At 41.6% G+C, this 14,245-nt stretch overlaps 3 protein-coding genes across 5 annotated transcripts; 1 reads left to right on the top strand and 2 right to left on the bottom strand.

Moving 5' to 3' along the window:
• Positions 1–35: 35 nt before the first annotated feature.
• Positions 36–2,846, bottom strand: pgls (6-phosphogluconolactonase). Of its 2 annotated transcripts, none has more exons than XM_051389321.1 (6): positions 2,744–2,846; positions 2,087–2,377; positions 1,868–1,975; positions 1,644–1,745; positions 947–1,087; positions 36–634 (listed from the first exon to the last, which is right to left on the bottom strand). In XM_051389321.1, the coding sequence occupies exons 2-6, from the start codon at positions 2,348–2,350 to the stop codon at positions 488–490; spliced, it is 762 nt and encodes a 253-aa protein (XP_051245281.1). In that variant the 5' UTR covers positions 2,351–2,377; positions 2,744–2,846; the 3' UTR covers positions 36–487. The 2 variants fall into 2 exon arrangements, with proteins under 2 accessions (XP_051245281.1, XP_051245282.1); XM_051389322.1 differs by having other exon boundaries at positions 2,748–2,833.
• A 92-nt stretch (positions 2,847–2,938) lies between these two features.
• LOC127356780 (gastrula zinc finger protein xFG20-1) lies at positions 2,939–11,659 on the top strand. Its single transcript, XM_051388803.1, has 8 exons — positions 2,939–3,564; positions 3,708–3,786; positions 3,871–3,973; positions 4,411–5,095; positions 8,448–8,836; positions 9,314–9,453; positions 9,563–9,668; positions 9,755–11,659. The coding sequence occupies exons 1-8, from the start codon at positions 3,266–3,268 to the stop codon at positions 10,366–10,368; spliced, it is 2,415 nt and encodes an 804-aa protein (XP_051244763.1). The 5' UTR covers positions 2,939–3,265; the 3' UTR covers positions 10,369–11,659.
• Positions 11,627–14,214, bottom strand: LOC127357101 (zinc finger protein 691). 2 transcript variants are annotated; one of them, XM_051389296.1, is made up of 4 exons: positions 13,775–14,214; positions 13,474–13,655; positions 12,814–12,919; positions 11,627–12,719 (listed from the first exon to the last, which is right to left on the bottom strand). In XM_051389296.1, exons 1-4 carry the CDS (start codon positions 14,049–14,051, stop codon positions 11,854–11,856), a joined length of 1,431 nt encoding a protein of 476 aa, XP_051245256.1. In that variant the 5' UTR covers positions 14,052–14,214; the 3' UTR covers positions 11,627–11,853. The 2 variants fall into 2 exon arrangements, with proteins under 2 accessions (XP_051245256.1, XP_051245257.1); XM_051389297.1 differs by having other exon boundaries at positions 13,537–13,655; positions 13,775–14,212.
• Positions 14,215–14,245: the final 31 nt, after the last annotated feature.

Genomic DNA, 14,245 nt, shown 5'->3' with positions numbered 1-14,245 from the left:
ATGGGCTACAATGCACATTGCACACAGCAGTCGAATGTTTTATTAACATTTATTTTATTTTATTTTTTTACATTTCTAATGACAAGTACTAAAAATAATGCATGTTTAGTGTCAGACTGTGACTGGATGTTATATTTTACAATGGGTGTCAAGGCAACTCAAGAACATACATTTTACAGTATATTTATAAGGTAACTATGTCATGTTAATGGACCCAATACACACCAAAAAAATCTAATTTTTTCAACTTTATAGCCAAGAAAATGTTACACTAACCAACCTCTAATAAATGCTAAATATAATGCTGGAAATTACAAAGGTGTCCTCACTGTTTTTCAGTTCATCCTTATATCCTATCTCATTATCTCGGCTACAATAATCAACAGCACTTTCATGTGAAAGTAGGAATGTACTGCACTATTTTCCGATCTCTTCGTGTTTTCGCACCAGCGTTGACTTCCTGTCTTTATTCGGCAGATGGAAAGCGCTACAGTTTGGCCCCTGAGCCAAGCCTCTCTACCTGGATAGTTAAGGAGGCGGCTGCGGGGTCATCAACAAGCCAGAACAGCTCGCCGTTAGTCGGGACAACGCGAGCTGCTGGGAAAGCTGGTCCTTCTCTACCCTCCAGCACTTCCTGAAAGAAAATATGTTACATGTTACAGTGATGTTACATAACTCAGTATGAACCATATTTCTGCAGGCCTGTGGGTCATTAAAGTGACTTGTGATTGAATAGAAGCACACATTTGTAATCCTGTAATTAACCAGCAAATGATTTGTTATGCACTATTCTGTTACTCTATTTCCTCTCTGTCTCACATTTAACTGGTTTGTGTCTGAACCTCGTCTAAGCTAATTTATTGTGTCATGTTAATAGCAGGTTATCTTTTTTTAAAGATTCTGAATTTGAAGTGTGTATGTTCAATAAAAGTCTCTAAAGTGTTACCTTCAAAACGGGTGCTTTGCTTCCTCCTGTTGACACAAAAGCCACACAGCGTGCCGAGTTCACCACTGGGAAAGTCATAGTTACACGCTGTGGGGGTGGTTTGGGAGAGTCGCTGATGGGGGCGACAATCTTCTTGGTTTCCTGAATATGGAGTAAACCCAAAACCCAGTCATCTATCACGTGTAATGCATACAAGTCACCAAAAAGTGGCAATGTGAAAACCACAACCCAAGTGTGTACAGTAACTCTCAAATCCATGATGTAACATGAGCCAGACTGCCTCACAGGCATTTTGCAAGGGATGATTGTGAAGTCTAAAGTCTAACTTCTGCTTAACTCCTTAAATTAAAACCTATACATCCATAGATACTCATGGGAGTGTCTTGAAAAGTACAGAGAAAATACAATTTGTTTAGACTAGAAAATCTGGAACTACATCAAAGAGTAAACCCCAACATGCCTCCAGATCTCAATTAGTAGGCCTCCCAAAATAAAATGCGTTTCATATGCCTCCTGCAGGAAAACATCCATATTTCTATAAGTGAACATGTTTACAGAAACATTTGCAGAACATGGTTCAACATCAAGACATGAAATGATGTTTTCGAGAGCAATTTCCCCCAATAGTTCAGTACACATACAGGCAAACAATTACATATTCTTCCTTTAAGTCTGAAAAATTCCAGACAGCCCTCACCTCCAGAAGAGGGTGGTCTGGGAAGAGGGAACAGGTGTGTCCATCAGGCCCCATACCCAGCAGTAACAGGTCAAACACAGGGAAATCGTCCCCTGGGAAGGCCTGTGTGTTTGAAATTAGCAAGACAATCTTGTTAATATTCTACAAAATATTAAAATCCAAAAGAACAAGGATGTGTGACTTTATAACCAGAATGTATCATAGAACAGTAACAGGTGTTGCACCTCCTTTAGTTTGCGAGTATAGTCCTCAGCACACTCATTCACAGGCAGAGAGGAGTCGATGGTTAAGATCCCACTGTCAGGGATGTTGACCTTTGAAAAAAAATGACTCTAGAAAAGAAAAAAAAAAGGGATTGTTTGACCCCAATGTAACAGAATACCATAAATTAATATATGTGCACCTTAATGCACATACAAACAAACACACTCCTGAACAGGTACCTTGTACAGCCCATAGGTGCTCTCAGGATCATCAAAGGACACCAATCGCTCGTCACAGAAACCAACCACCCACTTGCTGCAGTCCAGGTCTGGCAGGGCGAGCAGCTCTTTGCTGAGCATGGACACAAGGCTTCCTCCAGAGAGCCCCAGGGTGAACCTGCCATGAGAGACGATGGCCTTCTGGGCCCGAGATGTCACCAGCTGGGCCAGCACCGGACCAAGCTCTGCTGAGGAGGGGAAGACCACGACTCTTCTGCCAGCCATGACAGACCTGTGTGAGTTCAGGAGTTACTGGGTAGAAGAGAAAGGGAGAAAAAAACAAACAGGTTTTGAGCAATATATAAGGAAGTAAATTACAACACCGTTTTGCAAGTCATCGTGATGCATCTGTATATTTTCTACCCATAAAATGTTTGTGTTGAGATATTAAAGCCCTACTTTTTTAAGCCTGACTACTGTAATACAATGAGGCTGGTTTAGAGAGGTCAGGACAGTGAAGCTATAAACCCCAGCTATTTATTTATGCATGACACTGAATTAGCGAGTATCAGGAATATGCCGGAGAAGAGAAGCTCAGATCTCGACATGTTAAACAAACAGACATTTGAGCTCTAACCGAACAGTTTTACGGGGGAAAAAAAAAACACGTTTCTTTACCCACTGAGAATCTCTGGAGCGGATTGTCATGAGGAGGATTTTCAGTCGGCAAATGTAATTCGACCCACTACTTCCTGAAACGAGTTCTCAGCAGCCAATCACATTCTTTTTTTTTTAGCCCGCCAGGCATTCTGGTCAATGGAGTCTCCGGCTAACTAACTAAAACGACACAAAAAGTCAGCGTATGGACAGACAATTTTTAAAACAACAACATCGACACAACACCGATAGACGCTGAAATTGACGGACGAGGTTGTGTCGACGTTACAGCTCCATTTGGTTTTGTAGCTGTGTGTTTTACATTGCGATACTTCTTCCCGGGCAGTAGATGGCAACACCGCATCCAATACAACCACTTGAGTTTGGAAAGAGACACTCTCACGCGTATTTTGTGGGCATGGACACGGCTCTTCTCGTGTTAAACGTTGTAACTTCATTTTCACATTGAACATTAAGCCGTCTCCACCGCAACAACTCGTCCGTGTGCGTCTCTCGGGGTCAACAGCAACCTTTTTATGAACCATGTCGACAGTCTTCTCTTTCCAGACGCAGCTCGTCTCCATCATGGACGCGTTATCCAAAACAGCAGTAATGGAAATAAGCAAACTGGTGGAGATCGAGTCGAAGATGCTGAAAATAGAGATAACTCGAGGGCGGAACGAAATCGCCTCCCTTACAGAGAAACTGCAGCTGATGGAGAACTTGCTTTATATTGCACAGGGGGGCAGGCAGGACGCAGCAGCCGCAGCATGCTCAGTGGTGAGGGACGGTTCAGAGGACAGAGAATTGGACCATGACAGGACAAGACCTGCCATAAAAAGGTAGGGTTGTTGATTCCTGTGTGTAGCCTGTAGTTAGACAGTGTGTCTCTGTTGTGCTGACACCATGAATACGTCTCCATGATGACATTTTGTGTCAGCTACACCCTGCCTGGTGTATTTAATCATAGTTTATTGCATCCTAGTGAGAGCCCATGGGAAAGCATAACTTCCTCCACTGAGAGGAGCAGTGTGCCTCAAGGTGGAGAACATGCCGCAGCTGAAGTGAGTCCTGCAATAATCATAATGGCACTACTGTACTGTGTTGTTTATTTATAAAGTGCAATTCATATGCTGTTTTCTCTTTAGCTCCAAAATCCATCGAAAGAGCAGCCTGAATTGATTGTGGTAAAGGAAGAGCCGACAGAGTTGGACAATGGAGACACTGAACAAGATAGGACAAGTGAAAACAGTGAGTATTAAAGTTTGGTTGCACAGCAGTGTTTAAAATGTATGTACACATTCTGACTCAGGACCCTTTTGGCATCAGAAAATTGACCTTGAGTAACCATCGGTAGACTTTAGGTTACGGTTATTTTGTCAGACTATAGATCTTTTTGACAACAGCCATTTTGTCATGAACTAGAAGGGTAAACAGGGGTGTTACCAATTATACTAATTAAGGTTCCATTCTATTTAGTGTAGCAGAGGCTTTCCAGTGTGCCAACATGCACAATAACAGCACCCTGACACTTTGCGACCTGAATGGAACAGCCTTAATTAGTACCGCCTTATTTACCACACCTTATTTTTTTTTACCCTACCATTTCACATCAAAATTGCTGCTGTTAACAATCTATCAACAGTCTATTATTGACATATTTTAAAATGCTTACCTGCTGTCAACAGGAAGGGAGGCCGTCACGAACACCCAGAAGAGTCCAGAAGTGATGCAGCATCCCAAACCCATCACAGAACATCAGCCGCCTCTGTTTCCCGACAGCTTTGTGATCCTGAGCGCCCAGTCGTCTCTCACTGGACCAGTAAGGAGGGAAGCACAGTGGAATCCACAGCTTGCACCTGCACACACAAACCTAGAGGCTGGGAAAAGTCTGGTTCAAAATGTTGCCTCCCAAAGCTCTAGCATGCTCAGGAATATGAAGCTTCACAACTTGAGGACCTCGGCCGCAAAGAGGTTCGGCTGCTTGCAGTGCGGCAAGAGCTTTAGATGCTTTAGCCAGCTTGAAATACACCAGAGAAGTCACACCGGAGAGAAACCGTTCAGGTGCACACTTTGTGGGAAGAGATACGCACAAAAAGGGCACCTGTATACACACCAGCGCACACACACTGGGGAGAAGCCATACCGCTGTCCTATTTGTGGAAAGGGTTTTATTCAGAAATGCACTCTCGATATGCATCAGCGCACACACACCGGAGAAAAACCTTTTGTTTGTATCAAATGTGGCAAAGGTTTTACAAAGAACTGTAATCTGAAAAAACACCTCGCAGTACATCTGGATCCTAGTTTGAACATGTATGGTAGTGAATCTAATGCTCCGACATTTAGTGGGACATTCGTTAATGGAACCACTTAAAAACAGCCAGTCAAATGTAATTTCCCTGCTGTTTTATTGAAATATTTTGAGCATAATAAAGTTATCTTTGCTCCACATTTGAGTGCGTGTCACCTGCTTTCACTTATCAAATGTGATGAAAATATGTATCATGTGTTATCTGCTGCTAACGTTTTCATTTTTTCCAAATGGTCCAAATTTGATGTTGTGCTACAGTTTAATAAATACAAACAGGTTACAGTATGAAAACAACGTTGCAGTAATCTAGAGGCTATAATATACCACTGCTCCAGTGGGGTGGCTTTTAATATCAATGTTTAGAACTTGTTTAGACTGACCACACAAGACTTGGACTGGTACAGCAACACTGACTGAGAGCATGTTATTGAAACATAATATGTTAAATAACTACTTTGAATACGATGACTTCTGGCTAATACTTTAAAATTTGAATTAGAATACATATATTCATCTGAACTAACAAAAACATCTCTAGCAGGTCAGTAATAAGAATAATTTCCACATATTGATATCAATACATTCTAATCTGAAATCAATTGTGTTGTATTTCCTCACTGTGACCACTGGAGTGCAGTGAACACTCATGGTTCTTAATGATGTCTAACAGGAAGAGTGGAGGTCTCCACAACACAAAACTATTTAAATAGACTTTTAAAAAGCTGTATAATACAATTATTATCAGTGCTGATGTAATTATATGTTAATAACCACCATATTAAGTAACTGATATTAATAACAGTTATGCTGATATAACCTGTGTGTTACCAACAAATTTAGTGTTGTAGTTCCTCCCTATAACACTTCAAGATAAAACAAGCCTCAAACGAGACACCTGTGTTTTTAATATTCTGCACCTTGTATGTACATGTACAGGAGTAGCTGTCCTGCAGTGACAGCTACTGGCTGTACCAACACGGTATCTAATATTACACAAATCAGATTAGTAGACATTACTATAAATACCCGTGTTGATACGTGTTACGGCCTCAGTATGGAGGTCCAAGGGGAATAGAGGCGCAACAATTAATAATTAACCGGGAAACAGAAAGATTTGTACTATTAAACTATTTTTTTAAACGTAAATGAGTCAATATCAACACAAAACAACTTCCTAAAAAGAAAGGATGTGAAGACCATTTAAACTAAACAAACCACTGATCCAGCAAATAACTATGAATAACGCTGTCCCTCCACTGAGGGACTAATGGTAATAACATGACGAGCACCACAACACCATCTGGCGGCTTGGCCCACTGGCCACGTCTGCTTCCGCCCAGGTAGCTTTAAAGCAGGCGACATGATTGTTCAAACTACCGCAGGTGTACCTGAGCAGTCGGAGGGGAGGGCGGCACCTGGAGCAGGGCTCAGGACAGCGGAGGCAAAACACACGTACGTAACAATACTTCAGATACAAGGGGAGTTAAGGGTTAAAATAGGAAGGGCACTGAATGTGGAAATTATGGAAATATCCTTGTTTTCTTGCCATGGAAGTTTGCCATCAGCTCAACAGCAGAACCTGGTCAAGCTCAAAATGAGTGGCATAAATTAATCATGTCACAGTAAAGATTTTAAAAAGGAGCTGCTTGTGGGTTGAAAGAGTGGCACAGTTATATCGATAATTGATAGTAAGTGTGGATTCCACTAAAGAGGGAAACATGGAAATAAAGATGATTATAAAGCTGATATCATGGCATACCATGGTATGAAGATTGACGGTTATCATACCATGTACATGGGCTTATCTACAGATTTGAATTCTACTGTACTGTATATGTATATTATATATTAAAAATATGTTATATATAAAAAATATAATAAAGCATTTGTTCAACCAACCATCTGTCTGTTTTTATTCCATTATGTAACTAATAATAATAATAGTGTTATACTGTGAAACTGTGATATTTTCTGAGACAGTCATGGGTCTCAGGCAGGAGGAGCCTGTGCGACATTTATAAGATCTGTGCGGCAAAAGAGGGTGAAACTTGAGTCTCTGCTAGAGTGTGTGGTGGTTAGGGTATGACAGAAGCACAGATGTGTTAACACTGAATTTCTATAATCCCTGCTCACAAACCGGGGATATTGAGAAGGTTATGGAACAAAAAAGGGACACCAGTCATTTGAATAGGGGACTTTACTGCTCACAACCCCCTTAAGGGCAGCAGAAGGAAATACAATAATGGTATTATTGTATAGATGGGTTAGTATGTTTAAACAATGGTATACCAGCTATGTCTGACATTAGAACAGGTGTAGTTTCATGTATACATTTAGCTTTAGCATCCAGTGAATTGGCAACTTTTTGAAGAACAGGACAAGGCAGGTTAGGGTTGGGGATCCTTATTCTGACGACACCGGAATTGACAGTGACTGATTTAGAGAAAGCAAGTTAGGGCTCCGGTCTGACCATGTGGTGGAGCTGTTGGCTTTGCTATATAGGCTTGAGCAGACTGGAGGCTCAGTGGACTGTCTTGGGGTGCCAGCCCATGTTGGGGTGGAAGGGAAGGAGGCAGCAACTGAAGAGAGACAGAAATAAGAGCTGCCTACACATAAGGACATCTGAGTGTAAATATGCCACAGCACCCAGTATCTCCAACCACCACTCATTAAGACTGGTGAAACTTCAACCTATGACGCACAAACTATTTGTCTTTAAATTGCACATGTACAGTTTAGTTTTTAGTCATACGCTGCTCAAAATATTTTGCACACCATTTTACTGCATATCGCATATAGCGTATATAGTTTTCATTATAGTCTTATGTTTTTTATCATATTGTATAATATTCTCATTTTGTGATTCTTTATTGTACTTTTACACTTCTGTACTTTTGCATTACATTCCTCTATGCTGCTCTGTCTAATTAGCTTTTTATTTTTCAATAAAGGAAAATCTTATCTTATCTTATCTTATGTTACCAAGAAAAACAAAACAGTGGGAAATAGTAGGAAATAGTAGGAAGTAGTGTGAAAATGAAAAGTAGGGACATAACGCCTCCTCCGTTACAAAATATAAAGAAAGTGCATTAGAGAGAAAGAGAGGAGGCACACAGTTGTTAGACTGTGCACTGGCATGATGACAGGGAAGGCAAACATAAGAATGAACTCTGTGACACCTGCAGAAAAAACAAACTGTGAAACATTGCAACCATTACATGGAACAAAGAACCCGCCTAAACTGTATCATCACACAGACTGTGACAATAAAGAGCCTGCTTCAGCCCACTGGGAACCAGTCAAAGGCTCACAACACACACACACACACACACACACACACACACACACACACTCCGAACTGCAAAGGCAGCAGCAAAGGGCTGCAAGGCATCCAGCCTGCCGGAAGTCCAGAAGAAGAAGACGCGAGTTTACCCACAATCCCGTGCGGCACAGCTATACTGCATATTTGATTAAAGAGCAACGTCGCTACGCCGGGAATCTTGCCAAAAAAATCGCAATATTCAGCCTCCCTGTCGAGATGATGTGCGACACCACAAACCGAAGTTTTCGGACGCAGTTAGCCGCCATCCTGGACAAGCTAACGAAGTCGGCGTTGGTGGAAATCGGCAACCTGGCTGACGAATGCTCCTCCGTCCTTCACACCGAGATATCCCTGCACAAGACGGAGAACGAGGCGCTCAAGAAGAGGTGTTACTCGCTGGAGGTCCAGCTGAGAGCAGCGAGAGAGGCACAGACATATCCTACACATCTCAACAACGTCAACCGCCGACACCCAGCAGGTCAGGACGGTCACAATGAGGACAGACAGCCGCTCTCTAGGCTGCCACACCGGAGGCGGGTTTATCCGGAATAACGTAGATGTTCAGAGTCAGGTTTACTGCCCTGTTAGTAGGTTTTCACATACTACTAGTTTGCCATGGTATATATGGTGAATAACAATAGCAACGTAAGCATGAGATTAATATAAATAAAGATGAACGCAAGTACTGCAGCCAGGAAGCTTAATTTGACAATAAATTGAAGAGAGGAAAAAAAAAACCCCAAAAAGAGACAAAAATACAGTAATTAGTTAAAAGGTTATTGGTCAGTGTTATATAGTTTTAGCCAGAGATTCATGTCTGCGTTGTTGGTTCTACATATTCAGTCTTTAAGAAAAAAAACTAAACATTCATGTTAATGCTGTTGTAAGTTGTATTTGATATTGTTGGATATTTATCTTATGATGATCACAATTTCATATCTGCTTCTTCCTCCAGAACAGCAGCAGCAGCCTGCTCCGGCCATCGATGGAGTTTTTGGAAAGGACTGGTGCATGGATCTGTGGAGAGAAGACAAACTCCCACCTCAAAGAAAAGACACAGTGGAGCCTACTGCTATGACAAGCATGGGGGCACAGGTCAGTGAATCATTTACCAACTGGTTGTATTTTTTCCCCCGAATGCAGTCATTTCTTTAGTGAGCTGAAAATGACTGAATGAGCGTTGTGTCACATGTCCTGTTGGTAGGCAATCGACTTACTGGAGAGAGAACCTGATCTCATCTTTGTCAAGGAGGAGATATATGATGATCATCCCATTGGTCAACAGATGATGCTCACAGATAACAGAAAAAGTAAGTGTGGATTAAAAAAAAACAAACAGATAATTTTAACCCCAGAAAGTTTCAGTGATTTAACTGCATTTATTTTCATTTGACAGTTGTTGGAATTTTTGAGGAGGACAGCATGCTTCATAGATCTGTTGATGAGCTGCAGCTTCACTCAGGGGAATTAAACAGCTTCCCCATGACGGCTGACAGTCAAACACAACTACGCACACAGACAACAATTATGGACAAGTTAATAGATGATGCAACAATGAGCACTCTGGTTGACAACACAAATCCTCCTTCAGTCACCGCTGAATACTCTGACTATACGAACAATATCCACATGAACGCAACCAAAGAACTCCCCAATCAGCCAAAACCTATGAAGCCAACAAAACGCTTCGAGTGCTTATTCTGTGGGAAAATATTCAACTATTTGAGCAGTTTAAAAGTCCACATCAGGCGACACTCCGGTGAGAAGCCTTTCAGCTGCTCAGTTTGCGGGAAGCGGTTTGCACAGAAAACGTACCTGAAACTGCACCAGCGCGTGCACTCCGGGGAGAAGCCTTACAGCTGTCCAGACTGTGGCAAAAGTTTCTCCCAGAAAAGCTCTCTGAACATACACCTTCGAACACATACTGGTGAAAAGCCTTATAGCTGTGTGGATTGTGGGAAATGTTATGCATACAAGTATGGTTTAAATCACCACCAGTGTTTCAACTGACTGATCAAACTCTGAACAGCTACTTCTAAAGTGCTCTATGTATTACTCAGAGTGGCTCAACATGTGCCAAAATGTCTACACAAAACTCAAACGTGGATGATAAATACTCTAGTTAGTTAGTTAGTTCATATGGTTAACAGTGCTGCTGTAAGATCTTAGTTTGTTGGGTGTTTTTAGCTTTAATGCAGACAGAAATGCTGCAGCAGCCAGACAAAGGTACAGAGAATGTGTCCTTTCTAATGTACCATTTGAACTGGTGGGATTTGGTTCATGTTTTTGGTTTGGGGGGGTTCATTGGCAAAGGTTTGATGCCCTCAGCAAGCCTTTAAAGTGAATTTCCCATCCTGATTGAATGGAAGTGTCATAAATTAGATGACACATTTCATTTAAGTCTATTTATTGTGAGTTGCTCATCCTAACTATGACAGAATAATACTTCTACTTCATTCATTGCATGTTGTCATGGTTGGTGTAACATGTTATACATACCTCAGTATCATATTTCAGACCACAAAAGGCTTGTGTCAAATAATGCCAAAATAATTACTTTACATTGTTTGCACACATGTAGCATAAACCTTCAAAACTACCTCTTCTCAACAATGTAGAAGTAAAACAACTCACTCTGTTTGCTTCATTTCCCAAGTCTCAACGCTGCTCTATATTTTCTTTATGCCATGCCTCATTTCTTGGCATTTAACGTGAAAGAAAGTGAGTGGGCCAATGTCTTTAAAAACTGTCAAAAAGAGATGCTGATGTGTGTGGGTCACATAAAAGTTAAGAGTGAGAAATTGTTCAGGTCTAAATGTTGTTACTGTTCAAATATGTATTTGGTTTTAGAAGACAGATTGTGTTGTCAGTGTGTAGTCAAGCCAAACTAGTGTTTTTTTTCTTACTAAATGTTAACCATTTCTGTTAAAGAAATCATATTTTTATTCTGTACCTAACTGTCATCATGCTTAAACAGAGAGATCTGTACTAGGCACCTATTTTGCCTGTAATAATGATCCCCCCCTCAACAGACCACACTGACCCAACTGAGTGCATTATCCCTTCCCAAAAATGAAATTGTGTGCTGTTGATCACCCCCCACCCCTTTTCACTCACACCTGCATGCCCCTTGCCCCTTGCAAAGCCCCATCAGATGTGCATTGTCAACATTGAATATGTAAAGACTCCCCTGATAAAACTGATTCTCTAATTTTCAAGGCAACTTGAGTTTAGATTAGACAAAGGAATTAATTCTTTAAAAGGAGAGTTCTATCAAATAAAATTTTAATCAACAAGTGAACATTCATGACTGTGTTTCTTAAATAAAAACAAATGACAAAAACACGACATTTTGCTCCACACTCCTGATTTTTTAACAATACTACAGACTACAGGTCATTACGAACATGACATTTACTGCCCTTTTACATTAAAGTGATAAGTAGTATATAATGCATTCAGCGAACATTGCTACTGACCTTGTACCACAATCAGTCACTGACAGGTTTCAGCCGTAAAGGTTTTAAGATGTCTTACTGCTATGGACTTCCCTCCCACCACCTCACGATTTCTGTGAGCCATTAAATGATGATTGAGGTTGACCTTTTGCGTGAAAGTCTTCCCACATCTAACACAGCAGAACGGCCTCTCTCCAGTGTGGATACGTAGGTGACATTTCAGATTGCCTTTCTGGGTGAACCCTTTCCCACATAAGCTGCACCTGTAGGGTTTCTCTCCGGTGTGGACGACGTAGTGAATCCTCAGAGCTGATGGGTTTGCAAAGGTCTTCCCGCACAGCTCGCATGACTTACTGACTCTCTGAGAAGGAACTGGAGGCACGCAGGTGTGCAAGTTCAACTTGTTCCTGTGAGGAAAATGCTGCTTACAAATATTGCAAAAGTTTGACTTGTGCGATTTCATGTGGTGTGTTAGAGTGCCCTTGTGGAAGAATGTCCTGCTACATATTCGACAAGTGAATTTGTTTTTATTTGGATCTCTGGTGGTTTTTACATGAAGCATATTACAGTCGTCATGGGAATCTTTATCCACAGCAGTGCTGTTTTCAGATGTCTGCTGCTTTTTGTGGCTGGGCCCCCCTGCTGTGTTCATCATTGGCTCCTGCTGACTTTCTTGAATAAACTGTACATCCTCCTCCTCCTCCTCCTCAATTGGAATGATATGAGTGCTGAAGGCCTCCTCTGTGTCACTGATGGATATCAGCTGCATGGGTGGTTCTTCAATACCACCTGCAGACACAACCTGTTCTCCATCCTGATCAAATGACAGGCTGCAAGTGCTGCCATCAGCCGAGTAACCAACTGACAGTGTCTCTGGTTCCTCTGCAATGCTTTCTTCATGTTCTGTTGCATAAAAATACAAAACGAAAAGCTCAATCTAAAGCTGCTAAATCTGCAGTGTGTATTCCCTCACGCCAACGCTCCTTCACCCTCTTACCTTCAATACTAAGTGTTTCCTGTCGGCAGCTGGAGACAGCGTCCCCCACATAATCCTCCTCTTTGATCTCAGTCACAGTAATTTGGTCAGACAGCGTCGCTACGGACTGCAAAATAGAAAAAGTCCAAATATTAAACTGTAGTTCAACACAGCAACATCTTCTGTGACAGCAATGCTTTACCAGACTAGAGCTGAAATGCTTCGTCAGGTAATCAACCTGCAGAAAATTTATCTGCAGCCGTTTTGATAATTGTTTTAAGTCACAAATAAAGGAAAAATGTAAAACCTCTGGTTCCAGCTTCTCAAGTGTGGCTTCTCCTCTAATTATAGCACTGTAAATTAAATATATTTGGGTTTTGGACTGGTGGTTGGACAAGCAATTTGAAAAGTTACAAGTATAATAAAAAAAATATTGTTGATGTGATGTGTGTTGTGTTCACATACATAACAATATTCTATTATTATTATTATTCCCAAGTGTATTTTTTCCCACCAGTATTTCCTTGTAAAAACATGTTATACACATTTATAACCTCAATAACATTGTTGAGACATGCATCTACACACTCCTCAATTACTGTTGCTTTTCGATGTGCATAAGCAGAGTTTTTAATTGCACTATTAAGAACATGTATATTTTTGATGTAACCTGCATATTACCTGCTTTTCTTGCCTTTGTTTATAGCCATACACATTTAATACCTCTGCAAACCTTCCTCTTACTTTCTCAGAGGACTGTGGCGAGTCTGTGACTCTCTCCAGGCTGTATGGGTCTCTGTCTTTCCACAGATTCATACACCATTCTTTTCCAAAGATCCCCTCTATGGTGGGAGGTCCAGACTCTGAGGAAAAGTCGAACAGTAAAAGTAAAAAGGGAAAACAAACCAGTAAACACAGAAGCAATGCTGGTACACTCTGTTTAAAATCCTCTGAGCTACTGTTACTGGGAAACAACAAGTACCATAAGCGTCCCCGTCTCTGAAGCAGACAGTTTGTACACCTACGCTGCGATAACTTTTACACAACTTGGAGGCGTCGCTTCTCACAACCGTCAGCTCGCACTGCAGGCTGTTCACTTTCTCTGCCAGGGCTGAGTTTGCAACCAGCAGCCGAGACACCTCCAACCGGAGCTCACTCGAGTCTTCGTCCACCAGTTTGCAGACCTGACTCAGGACAGACTTGGCCATCGTCTCCATGATGGAGGAGAGCTGTGAGTGAAAAGGGAGGCGGCTCGCCATCGCTGATGTGGGCTGTAACGACCCTCCTCACCGGCTGAAGGAAAGAAAGTATTAATACAATGAAAGGAGCGAAACTGTCAGTCTATTGGGAAATGAAGACATGCATCAGCTGTGGAGCTAATGGAGCTAATTTGAGCGAACTGTTCTTAGCGGGAACCAAATAAATGTAGCAACGGTGACGTGTTTCCGGCGGA

The sequence above is a fragment of the Dicentrarchus labrax genome, unplaced genomic scaffold, assembly GCF_905237075.1.
Source record: "Dicentrarchus labrax unplaced genomic scaffold, dlabrax2021, whole genome shotgun sequence".
NCBI lineage: Eukaryota > Metazoa > Chordata > Actinopteri > Moronidae > Dicentrarchus > Dicentrarchus labrax.
Note: the sequence above shows the minus strand (reverse complement) of the source record. Positions and strands in the feature narration are given on the sequence as shown.